General features: G+C 41.0%; 1 protein-coding gene across 1 annotated transcript; it reads right to left on the reverse strand.

Moving 5' to 3' along the window:
- Positions 1-3,847: 3,847 nt before the first annotated feature.
- On the reverse strand, positions 3,848-5,849 carry KDM4D (lysine demethylase 4D). Its single transcript, XM_029209348.1, has one exon. The coding sequence runs from the start codon at positions 5,411-5,413 to the stop codon at positions 3,848-3,850; it is 1,566 nt and encodes a 521-aa protein (XP_029065181.1). The 5' UTR covers positions 5,414-5,849.
- Between the last annotated feature and the right edge of the window lie 7,359 nt (positions 5,850-13,208).

The raw sequence follows: 13,208 nt of genomic DNA on the forward strand, positions 1-13,208 counted from the left end.
AAAATAAATTACACAGATCTAGTTGACTTTGTTGAACTGACTAGGAACTACAGATAGGAAAGTCTTTACATCTTGTAACTGTAATATTGACTTTTCTAAAAGGTGATGGTGGGGGTAAGTTGTTAAAACCACACGACATACTACTTTCGGTTTTGTAGCCTTCTGTCTACAAACTTGATGAATATACACGGGACTCGTGATTGTTATTTTTCAGAAATGGAGAGAGGCCTAGGAGAGATCGTGTCAGTGAGAACAAAGGTGGCTCTTATCCTTGCCTCTATGTAATTGTCGTTGTCAATGTCCCTTGCTTTTCCAAGATTAAGTATAGCATAAACTTACTGGACATGGAAGAACAGCTGGATTTGGGCATCTTTTCCTGAGAAGAGTGGTCCAGATTGTGAGTATCCAAACTGAGTGTGCCGGTTGACTTGAAATAAAATAGAATTTTCAACAGAATTGCTTGATGAACCCCCTTCATTACCACCCCCAGCTCCTGATCCTTTCAAGAAGACTAATTTTTTTTTAACGGAAGTATACTTGATTTGCAATATTGTGTTAGTCTCTGGTGTACAGAAAAGTGATTGTTATATACATATTTTTTCAGATTATTTTTCCTAATAGGTTATTACAAGATAATGAATACAGTTCCCTGTGCTATATAGCAAATCCTTGTGTGTTTTGTTTTGTTTTTGTTTGTTTTGTTTTGTTTTGCAAATCCTTGTTGCTTATGTGTTTTCTGTACAGCAGTGTGTATCTGTTAATCCCATACCCCTAATTTATCCCTCCCCTGCTCCCTTTCCCCCTAGCTAACCACAAGTTTGTTTTCTATGTCTGTGAGTCTGTTTCTGTTCTGTATATAGAGTCACTTGTACTGTTTTTGAGATTACACATGTAAGTGATATATTTGTCTTTTTCTGTCTTACTTCACTTTGCATGGTATCCTCTAGGTCCATCTATGCTGCTGCAAGTGGCAATATTTCATCTTTTTCTGGCTAATATTCCATGGTATGTATGTACCACTTCTTCTTAAACCAGTCATCTGTTGAGGGGCACTTGGTTTGTTTGCATGTCTTGGCTATTGTAAATAGGGCTGCTATGAACACTGGGGTGCATGTATCTTTTCGAATTAGGGTTTTCATCTTTTCCTGATATATGCCTAGGAATGGGATTGTTGGATCATATGGTAGCTCTATTTTTAGTTTTTCTAAGCAACCTCCATACAGTTTTCCATAGTGGCTAAACCAATTTGCATTCCCACCGAAAGTGTAAGAGGGTTCCCCTTCACCCACACCCTCTCCAGCATTTATTATTTGTAGACATTTTGATGATGGCCATTGTGACAGGTGTGAGGTGATATCCCTGTGTGGTTTTGATTTGCATTTCTCTAATAATTAGTGATGTTGAACATCTTTTCATGGGCCTGTTGGCCATTTGTAAATCTTCTTTTGAAAACTGCTTACTTAGGTCAAGAACACTAATTTAGGAACCAGTGTACTGGTAAAACTAAACTGTATTTTTAACATTGCTTCTTTTTATTGGGCAAAGGAAATTTTGTTTCAACTATAAAAGTGAGTGACAACATAAGGAGTATAGTGGAAGAAATATTTTCTGAAATTTATTTTTGTTTCTTTTCCTTCAAAACCCCCAATTTTGTTATCCTAGGCTATTTGGAGCGTGTATCTGCTGGGAAGAGATTGTGATATCCCTGAAATGTAACAAGGAAAATTTCAGGTTCTAAAATTTAAAATAGCAATATGAGCCAGGCTACTGTCTTCATAGAGGCTTCTCAGAGTTCCCATATTTCTCTGCACTGCCATATCCACAACTGACCTAAATTGAAGGACCAAAAGCCCTCAAGATCTCAGTTACTTATCACATGAAAGGTTACTCCTGGCTCATATGAGATCTACTATGGTCCAGTTGCTCTCCAGGGCTGCTGCCTTCCCAGTAATTCCAGTCTGCTTCCATCATGTGGCTCTACCATCTCAATACAGGGCTTAATCATCTTTTCAACCAAGCATGTCACTGCCATCCTCCACTGAGGATCCTGAGTTCAGTCTCTCAGCTTCAGTTTTCCACAGAATATACTACCACAGAGTTGCCTAGCTGCATGGTGATAGGGAGGACACATGGGCTTTTGCTACTGCTCAATCAGAACTTCAAAGAAGCCTTACTTTTTCCTTGCTCCTGCCTGTAGTTTTACATGGTGCTTCAAATTCCAGAATCTTACTGAAATTCTGTAGGGGACAGCTGGAGGGAAGAGAGATGTGGTTTGATTCTCCGAAATGTTTCCTTCTGCATCCGAACTATCATTTTCAATTTCTAAAATTTATTCTGAGTTTGGCCACTTCTGTGCATTCTCAACACTATGGCCTAAGTCAGTAACCATCGATTCTCACCTGTATTACTTAGATGTTCTACCTACTTCTCCTGCCCCCAAGGGGTCCACAGAACAATTAAGGTGATTAGTTAAATATGCAAATTATATCATGTCAAGTGCTGTTTTAAACTTCCAATGCCTTCTCATTTCATGTTGAAAAAAAATCAAATATTTAACATGAGCTACAGGGTCCTACGTACCCTGGACCCTGCCTCTCCCTTCTCTATGCCCCAGACACAAATGAGCTTCCTCTCTATCCACACAAAATAACCAAGCTCTATGTTAGGACTGTTACCCTTTTTGTTTCCTCCAAGTGGACATCAACTCTGCACTTTCCTTCTTGTCATTTGGGACTCAGAAAGGTCTCCTGCTTTATGAAGTATTCCCTGACCACCGGAACCACACTGCCCATTCTGCACTATCACCCCATCCCCTTTACTCTCTTCACAGAACATATGCCCACTTGAAATTGTCTTGTTCATTTATTTGTGGATTTTTATATTGGGATGTATCAATGACTTAACCATGTGAAATGTACATAGAGCATTGAGAAGGCAGTGGAGACTTGGAGAGAAGATTTTCACATGCTGGCACTTTTTGCCCTGTGTTTGCTCATCTCTCCTAGCAACCTGGATCAGCCAAGTGCCAGGTGATTTCCACCAAGTCTCCCTTCAGATAGGGCTGCAAACCAAATCCCCCAGCCCAGCCAGCCAGCTGGAACCCAACAATCAACCCCAAACTCACCAACATCACACAAGGCAACAAGCTCAGAAAAATAAGTTTTGCTTGAAATGTGTTGATATAATTATTAAGAAAAGTGCAAGAAAAACGACCAACTCTCAGTTGACTGAATGAACAACACAAAAAATAAAGTCAGATTTTAATATTCCGGTTACCTTTAATATATTTAGTAAAGTTAGATTTTATCTTTCTGGTTACCATACTGGCAGAGAACACATTTTAAATACATCAAAGACTCAGAAAGATTATCAATATTATCTGAGTCTCTACTGACCTAACTGGTCACAAGGGCCTAGTTTGGCAAGAAAAGCGGGAAGGGAAGGGGGAAGAGGAAAAGGAGGGAGACTGGAGGCTAATCAAAGCCCAGGATTCTTTAGAAGTTGAGCAGCATCCAGAGCTGGCCCACAGGATGGGAGTCTGAGGTAGATTGGGCTCTGGCGACCTCAGCAGGACCTAGTTTCCAGAGACACTAGAGTGTCCAGTGCACGGATCCTCAGTTTGTGACACAGGAGTTAGCAGTGTCCAAAGATTCCAGGGTCTGGAAGGAAGAACAAACTTTGGAGAATTTGGTAAGCACCACGGACCCAGCAGGTCCAGCGGTAGCACGGGAGGGACTCTCATGCAAGACTAGTGACCTGCAAATAGCCAAAGCTCTGAAATGTCAGTGCGACCAGTTTCAAAGGATCCCCACGCAAGAGCAGTGGGGTAGAAAGGCATCCCCTGGGCTTAGGGGACAGGGCCACAACCACACCCAGAAGCCTTGGCGGGATGCTGGAGCCCAGGGCTGAGTGGGTCAGCATTGTCCGGCGAGGGTGCATCCACAGGCAGGGGCTGAGCCTCTGGGTCCTGAGCAATGTCTAAGGAAAGCCTCATCTTAGCTCTGTGGGGAGCAGTTGGCTCCTGAGTCCCCTGTTCCCAAGGACGACGACGAGGGCCACATCTTCCAGCTGGGTGGCCATCCGGGGCAGATGGACCTGGCGTCGGCGGCTGGGTCGGGCCGGGCTCCCCGGAGGTGCAGGTGGCCGCAGCCTCGAACTGGGCGGCCGAGCAAGAACCCCTGGCCGGCGAGGGGCGCCGGGACACAGCAATCACAGGGACTCGGTGGCGGGTCTCACTGTCCGCGGCTACAGGCCCACGGGGGCGCCGAGCGCGGCGTGGCTGGTGGTGCCTGAGGCCCAGAGCGGCTCCCCAGGGCGCGGGGACCTCCCTCCAGGCATTCAGGCCCTGGCTGCTGGGCTCCGTGGGCTGCGTGTGGTCCACCACGGTCCGGTCCTGCCCGCGTTTCCACAGCTCGTAGCGCTCCGGTTGCAGGATGCGCACGAAGGCGTCCATAGAGAAGGCGACACGGCCTTCCCCGCAGCTGCACTGCGACGCCACTTTGCCGTAATCGATCCAGCGCGGGGAGGCGAAATTGATGGCTTCCGCGCAGTTAAAGCCGTGGTTGAAGCCAGAGTGGTAGCCATAGGGAAACGTCACTATGAACTCTCCAGCCTCCTGAGTGACCCGACCGAAGGGGATGCCGTTGTCCTTGAGGACCGTGGGCGAGATGAGAGCCACCTTGTGCCGCAGGAAGGCCTCACAGCCACGCGAGCTGCCCGGGAAAAGCTCCCTGGCCAGGCGTTCCAGGCGCCGGCCGTGCTCCGGGGGCACCGCGTACCAAGTCTTGGGCTCCCCGAAGTGCAGGTAGTTGATGCTGTAAAGGTCCATGTCCTCCGTGTGCCAGGCGAAGGCGGTCTTCCACATGCCGAAGTAAAGATAGGGGGTGTTGACGCCTTCGATGACCACTCCGCACTCCTGTTCCAGCAGGTCCTGAATGGTTCCCAGGTGTCCAAGGTTCCACTGCTTCGTGTTTTCATCGAATAAGGAGCCACTGACGTCAGCCCCATATACTGGTGAACCATAGGGGCGTGTTTTCCAATATTTTCGCTCCAGGTCCTTAAAATCCAAGTGTGGTGGAGTCCCATATTTTTCACTCTTTGCTAAGTGGCGGTACTTACCCACAGTCATGGCCTTCTTATTTTTGTGGTATTGAGTAAACACTCCTGTCTGCCCAGAAATCACCTGCTGGAGGGGAGCAGCTATTAAGATGTCATCGATATCATCATAGGTCTCTCTGGCTTTCCAGTCCTTGGGTGGAATTACCTTGGCCAGGCCTGCTCGGTGTGCACCTTGGGATTCCATATAAGCAATGTATGTATTGAAATCATTAAACTCTTCTTTGGTTGGATGAAATACCATTATGCTACAACTTGGGTTCTGGGCCCAGTTGGACTTAGACTTCATAGCTTTCATTAATAAGCAAGAAACTCCTAAGTTTTTACTTATGTTCTGAATAGGTGAGGATGATGGAAAACACTACTTTTTCAAAAATGGGTTGGAGTATATCAGCAGGAACCCCCAGTAGACTTTAATGCAATGAGTTGATAATATTTCTTAGGCTTGCTGATTCTGCAGGGGACTCCACGCTGGGCAGAAGCCTTGCTCAGGACTGATGCTGGCTGAGCCTGCAAGTCTGTGATGTCCTTGGTTGACACTTGGCTGTGGCCTCTTGAGGTCTAGTGAATCACCCAGCCCTGGGTGGGTATCCCAAATGTCGTGTCTTCAGGGCAGTATTGGAAACAAAACCTAAGAAAAAATACAATACAGACAGGTTGAAAACTAACGTTTGGAGATAGTTACTAGGGAACTACAAATAAAACACCACCATAGAATATAATTGCATATTCAAAGAAAGGCTAAAATTTCATAAGATTGACAATACAAGAAATGTTGTTGTGAACAGTGGAAATTCTTGTACTCTGGTAAGAAGAATAGAAATCATTACATTCACTTTGAAAAACTATTTAGACAGAATCCATTAAAACTGAACTTACCCATGTGCTATGATTCATGCTTAGGATATGTGTGTGTCTGTGCAATGAAAGTCAAGTCCAAGAATGTTCAGAACAACATTATTTCAGTAGCCAAACACTGGAAACAACTCAAGTGCCAGTCAACATTAGAATGGTTAAGTACACTGTAGTGTATTCATACAATGGAATACAATACAGCAATGAAGATAAAGAAGAAGTACATGAAAATATAAGAATAATTCTATAAACAGAATAGTGAGCAAAATTATCCAGACCCAAAAGAATACCTATTCTTTGCTTCCATTTATATAAAGAGAAAAAGGAGGCAACGTAATCTATGTTAGAAGTCAGAGTAGTGGTTACTTTTGTGAGAGAAACAGGTTGTGAGTGGGGGGTGTGAGGAAGTCTCTAGAATAATGTGAATATTCTATCCTGAAGCCAGGTGCTGGTTACACAGCCATCAGAATGGCTTATTGTCATAAATCATCAAGTTATTATGATTTTTACAAATTTCTGTGAAATAATTTTTTTAAATTTATTTAAATTATTTAAGTAAAATTTGAAATATAGTTTAGGGTTAAAAGCATTAAAGGAGACAGATATCTTTCATCATACCAAAAGGAAAAGGAAGGGTGATTGAAAATATATGAACTAAACATTCAATTGAAGAAGCTACAAAATAGAAGAAGAGAAAGAAGAGGTAGGAGTAAAACAATAACAAAGAATAAAGACAAAGTTAATGAAAGAAAACACATACAACACCAAACACTGATGACCAAAATTATTCTTGGAAGAAATTAATGATAGCAGTAAACCATGGGCATAACTGAGCCTAAGAAAGAAGGGGAAAATAAACCACTAGGAATGAAATAGTGCACAAAAGAATTTTTTAAATCTCAAAAGAGAATCTTAGAAGAAACTTGACAGCAAGATTTTCAAAAGATAAGAGAAAAGAATAATTTTCTGGAGAGGAAACATATCCAAAATGGATCCAAGAAACACCAGAAAGCTTGAATAATACCCCAGTATAAGAAGCTGGTTCAAAGTATGACCCCTGAAAGTCCAGGAGACACATCATTTTATATGTGAATCTAGAAAAGTTTCAAGAAACGTTAACTCTTATTGTGCAAATTGTCTCAGAGTATGGAAAAATTTGGAAAGCTACTCAGATGAAGTTATTCTCATCTCTGATAGCAAAACGAAAAAAGGACAATAAAATATAAAGCTACAGGCCATCTTTGTTTATAAGCACACATGAAAGCATAAAATGGAATGTTATCCAAGGAAATACAGCAATATAATAAAATTATAATACATCATGACCAAATAGAATGGAAGGATGATTCAACATTGGAAAATTTAATGATATAATTCAGAATATTAACAAAGTAAATGAAAAATACCATCGTCTTATAGGTATCAAAAAACCATTTGATGAAATGCAAAATCCATTCATGATTTTACAATTCTTACTTGCAAAGCATCAAGAGAAACTTGTTTTGTAAGATAAAGAATTTCAAGGTAAAAAATAGCAAGGATCATTCTTAACAGTGAAACAGAAGTAACATTCTCAGTAAAGGTAGAAAAAAGAGATGCATCAACGTGAAAAGCTGCTCAACATCACTAATTATTAGAGAAATGCAAATCAAAACTACAATAAGGTATCACCTCACACCAGTTAGAATGGGCATCATCAGAAAATCTACAAACAACAAATGCTGGAGAGGGTGTGGAGAAAAGGGAACCCTCTTGCACTGTTGGTGGGAATGTAATTTAATAGAGCCACTATGGAGAACAGTATGGATGTTCCTTAAAAAACTAAAAATAGAATTAGTATGTGATCCAGCAATCCCACGACTGAGCATATGCCCAGAGAAAACCATAATTCCAAAAGACCCATGCACCCCAATATTTATGGCAACACTGTTTACAATAACCAGGTCATGGAAGCAACCTAAATGCCCATTGACAGATGAATGGATAAAGTAGTGGTACACATATACAATGGAATATTACTCAGCCATAAAAAGGAACGAAATTGAGTCATTTGTTGAGACGAGGATGGATCTAGAGACTGTCACACAGAATGAAGTTAGTTGAAAGAGAAAAACAAATATCGTATATTAACGCATGTATGTGGAACCTAGAAAAATGGTAAAGATGAACAGGTTTGCAGGGCAGAAGTTGAGAAACAGATGTAGAGAACAAACGTATGGACACCAAGTGGGGAAAACTGTGGTGGGGTGAGGATGCTGGTGTGCTTGTGCTGAATTGGGTGATTGGAATTGACATATATACACTGATGTGTATAAAATTGATGACTAATAAGAACCTGCAGTACAAACAAACAAACAACAACAACAAAAAAACTAATAATAAACTTTTTTGGGTTATTTGTATGGAAATACGTTAATATAAATGTTTCTGACATTACATGAAATTTCTAAAAATCTTATATGTTCTGGTATAATGTTATAAGTCATAATTCTAGTTATTACTTTAAAATGTATATCTCAGAAATAAGTAAATTTCCTTGTCAATTGCATTATTATGAACTTTTGTCAAATCTTTAACCGTGGTCATTTTTAAGTCTTTTATCATTTACAGAGAGTACTGCGTGTACTCTGATGCTTTTGCAAAAATGTTCCCATAAAAGGGTTTCATCTTCAAGGAATTCATGGAAAAGACTCTGACAAGTACAGGTTTCTGGTAACTATCTATCCTGTGTAACTGAACGAATAAGCATTTTCAGAACTCTAATGGCAAACTGATGAATTCATAAAAGTGCCTTACAAAACATCAAGAAGAAAAAAAAATAATTACATGGGAATGAGTGAACTTAGGAAGATGATTATAATTTTTGTGACTTTCTGTTTGAATTAAAAAAAACAATCCCACAAGAACTCAGAGGCAAAAATTATACAAGTCAATTTTCACTGCAAAGTAAAGGAGCTGTTACAGTCGAGGATTACTGGACTGAATGTCGCTATTATGACATAGTATGAGTGTGTTTCGTGTTTGGTAACTGCAGTCATTGTTGCTTTTCTTGTGCTCATCCATTTACAATGCTTGGTGTCAGTTTATTTATCTCCTGTAAAAATAAAATACAGTGCGTGTGTGTGAAAAAAAAACCATATTGAAAACAATGCCAAATATAAATTTCACTATGTATACGCCAAGTTCAACTTGAACTGTATGGAGCATATGTAATAGTTATAATTTTAGGACAAAAAATATATGTGTACAAATAAACAAAGAAAAAAAAAAAAAAACGAAGCAAACTATCTCATTAACCGAATTACAAGTGTTCCCTTACTACTGTTTCCTAATCCTCTTAAACTCCCCTCATTTCCACTGTTCAAATATTCTCTTTCAGTTTCCCCTGTCCTCAAACGTCAGGCACACCTATTCCACCCCACTTAGAATCCTTCGAATGTCCTAAAAGTCCCTAAGTGATCTGGCCCACTATCACCTCTTGACCTCACCCCTTTCTACCCTGCTCCTTGCTCTCTCCTTCCAAACACATTCCTGGCTGTGTCTCAAAAAAGGCCGGTATACTCTTGTCTGATGGTCTTTGCACCCAGGCAACTCTCAAGCCTCAGCGCAAACATCACCTTGTCAGTGAAGTCTCCTCTGATCCTCTTGCTTTGGATAAAAGTAGAGACAATTTTCCTTCCAGGAAAACAGGTACTCTCTCAAGAAAATATTTCCAAATGAAACTTGAACTGTTGGTCAGTACCCATGTATCTCTTCCAGATTCTACTCAAATCAGCCCCACCCTAACTCCATCATTCCCTATTCCAACACAATTGAATGCAATCATCTCTCCCAACTGTCTAGTAAAATACCTCATTTTTAATGTTATCAGCCCACAAAGCACAGGTATTTTGCCTGAAATTTTTCCTTTAAGATTTCTTACAAGAAAATATATGGGATCTAAAGGTAATACAAATTTCAGGGTCCTTTTAGGAACAAAGGGGTTTCCCTGGGAAAGCTGCCAGAATGGGAGAAGCTAGCACAGTGGTCAGGGCATTAAACACCAGTAGTATCTGGTCAGCACGAGAACCAGGGAGAGAAGAAAACCATGCTAAAGAAATCTGTGAGGAAGAGCTCAACTGTCTTTAGAGAACAAAGGCATTTAACCTTCCTCACCCTGTAGTCTCCCCAATAAGACTAAGATCAGCTGGCCTGCCATTGTTCCAAGTAATAGAAACTCCCCACATCTCCTGTGGTCTGCAAGAGGTGCCAGAGGTCCCTATATGTTATCTGGGGTCCATTCAAGACAAGAGGAAGCTGGGGCTGGGGCCTGATCCTCTACCACCCCTCTCCCCAAAGAGGTCACCACTATTGGACTTTAACATAAAACCTTTATCCTTTGGGTCTGGGATCAAGGACAAAATAATAGCCAAGGAAGGGCTTGCTCTCTGTGACCCCTGCTGGTAGCTTTTGTAAGAGTGCATCAAATTAATGTTTGCTGCAGACCCGAATACTGATGGCAGGGACCCTTTGAGTGAGCCGTATTAGCTCCTTGTACCTCTGCCCTGGAGCCTCATGCACCATGGAATACGCAGAAGGTAGGTAATGGAGGATCAATGCACTCTTCTCCTTTTCCAACTTTAATGTCAAAGGATAAAAGTAACAATCTCGAGGTCTCTATAGAATATATTGGTAATAAATGGTGGGGAGGGGAAGTGGTTGACAATCTAGCTCATCACTGAGGGAGTGTGACAAATAGAGTTAACGTAGCCTCTAAAGATTGGGTGGAAATCAAATGATGTCTCTCTTCCTATTTCAGAAACACCTGATGAGCACTCAAGCTTCTTGGGGATAGATTGTTATGAAGGAGAAGGATTGTTCATAAATGACCCTAGATGTTCATCCTAGGATGCCTGAACAGTAGGCTAGCCTAGACTCTTTCTATGACTGGACGGCTATAGCATCCAAAAGGATCCAAAGTCTCCAGGTGCCTCCTAAAGTACAGGGCTGCTGGCTTTCCCAGACAGCTCCTGTAAATGGCTGACATGATATCTAGGCAGCTTAATTCCCCAAGCAGTCTGAAGGTCCCTTTCCTAATAAAGTGGCTGTCATCAAAGCCCTATATGAAGGAAGAGCAATGGGGAAGGGGCTTCCACTAGAACAAAACTCTCCTCAACATGAGACGCCTCTTCATGTAGATGCTGAAGAAATGCAGAGCCTATGTGTGCCTTGGTCTGGATGTGTTTCCTGAACTCATATTGTATGACTCTGTGGAATTTTCCTCCATGGATAAGGGGACTCGAAAGATGGGAAGAAAGCAAATAGTAAGGTTTCATCAGGGTTAGGGTTTTCCAGCCACGTGTATCTCAAGGAGAGAGGAACAAGTGACTTGTTGGATTGGATGGAGGGATAAGAGAGTGATTAAAATGATGGGCCAGTAAATTTATCCCGGGTAAAAAAGGAAATGAGAACATGAGGGCAATGAGAGAGAATGAAACAGTGTTCGATTCATGGGCTGAATGTCTCCATTAGGTCAAATACTTCTATTAGAACACTAGGAAATGTAAGCTAGAAAGAGAATGGGATGCTTTAAACATAGGTGGTACTATCATCATTCCCATTTTATGGAGGAAGAAACTGAGGTGTAGAAAAATTTATATTTAACTTAATAGGTTGTGTTCTCAATCTCTAGAATTATATTTGCACTTGTCTTATCTTCCATATAAAACCACATTGAGGGCATTGTCTAGGTACTGTTCATCATCATATTTTCCAAGGGATCTTGGTACTTTATATAGTGCACACTCCAAAAATGTTTATTAAAAAAATAAGTAACTAAAATCATTTGGCGCACACTGCATTCTCTCTCCTCTTGGTTACACCCCATTTTTCTTCCTACTCTCCTATCTCAGGAGAAGAGACGATACTCCCCCTCTCCAGGGCTAATCTTGCCATTTAAACTCCTTAAATGGACTCTTCCCATGCATTCCAAAACTATGGTCAATTAAATGATCACTATCACCTCTGTAAAGTGTTAAATAATCAGTCATCAGTCTGTTTCCTGATTTAAGCTGCATCCATTCTCTTTCCTTCATTTCAATACCCAACATGTCAAAACATAAACAAAAATAATCTACATTTACAAAAGCATTTCCTCGTCTCTCTCGTCTTCTGATTCTGACCCCACTTCTCCACTGAAATTCATCTCTGTAAATCATCACATTGTCTCCCAAGTTCTGCTCCATGGGTTACACTTTATCTCTCTACATTTTTGATTCATGGCGCACCTCCTTCCTCCTAAAATGTCTCTGACCTCCAGGGTACTGATAGTCTTCTCCGGTTCTTTTCTTTCTCCTTGGTCCCACTTCTTTTTCTACTATACAAATGCAGTCTTATTTCAAAGCTCAATTCTCATTTCTCTTTTAACTATTTTTTTTTCTCCCTTTAAATTTCCTTTTTGTCTTCACGGCATTCTTTAGTATCACACTCTCTCTTTAAAGATATTATTTAGTGCCATAGCTTTCTCGAATAGCACTGACTTACTCCTGCGCTTCTGATTTGCTTTTCCTTCTTGACTGGCCACTGAGCCCCTGAAAATCAACTTGTTTAGTACAAATTGATCATCTTTCTCCTGAAATTCACTTCCTCCTTTAGAAATCTTTTTTTCTAAGGATGGGAATACAGTATCCTAGTTACCATTGGCTATTACATCTCCCTCTCCCTAGACATAGAGTCGGTGATGTCAGGGGATCCCACGACAGCCTACTGTGAGGCCCCAGGGACATCTGTATACCCCAGGGAGGCTTCCTGTGCTCTCCTTCCTTATATAAGGAACCAAGGATCCAGCTTGCCTTCCTCTCCTACTTATAGCTGTCACCACTCAAGCTAGACCCTGAGGATCTATAAGTAGCAGTTACCTGTATCGTGATAATCTGCCTATCTCACCCTAATTTTTAATCTTCAAAATTCTTCTACAGTGATTTTATTTAAAACTATATAAATTTATAATCAAATTTTTCATTTTATATGAAAACTTCCTCTAAAGATGTGAAAAGTGAAACAATTTAGAAGGAAAATTAATGTCAAAAATTTAAATACCATGCTAAGGGCCTTTCCCGTAATAAACCATAAAATGCTGATTATGAAGATCACACAGGCCCTCATTTCTTATTGAATTATTAATAGACAACGAAAACAAGGCTAGAGTTGCATATTTGTTTTTGTTGGCTTTTCCACGTGGCATGTGGGATCTTAGTTCC

This window comes from Monodon monoceros, unplaced genomic scaffold, assembly GCF_005190385.1.
Source record: "Monodon monoceros isolate NGI ecotype Baffin Bay Population unplaced genomic scaffold, NGI_Narwhal_1 Super_Scaffold_7, whole genome shotgun sequence".
NCBI lineage: Eukaryota > Metazoa > Chordata > Mammalia > Artiodactyla > Monodontidae > Monodon > Monodon monoceros.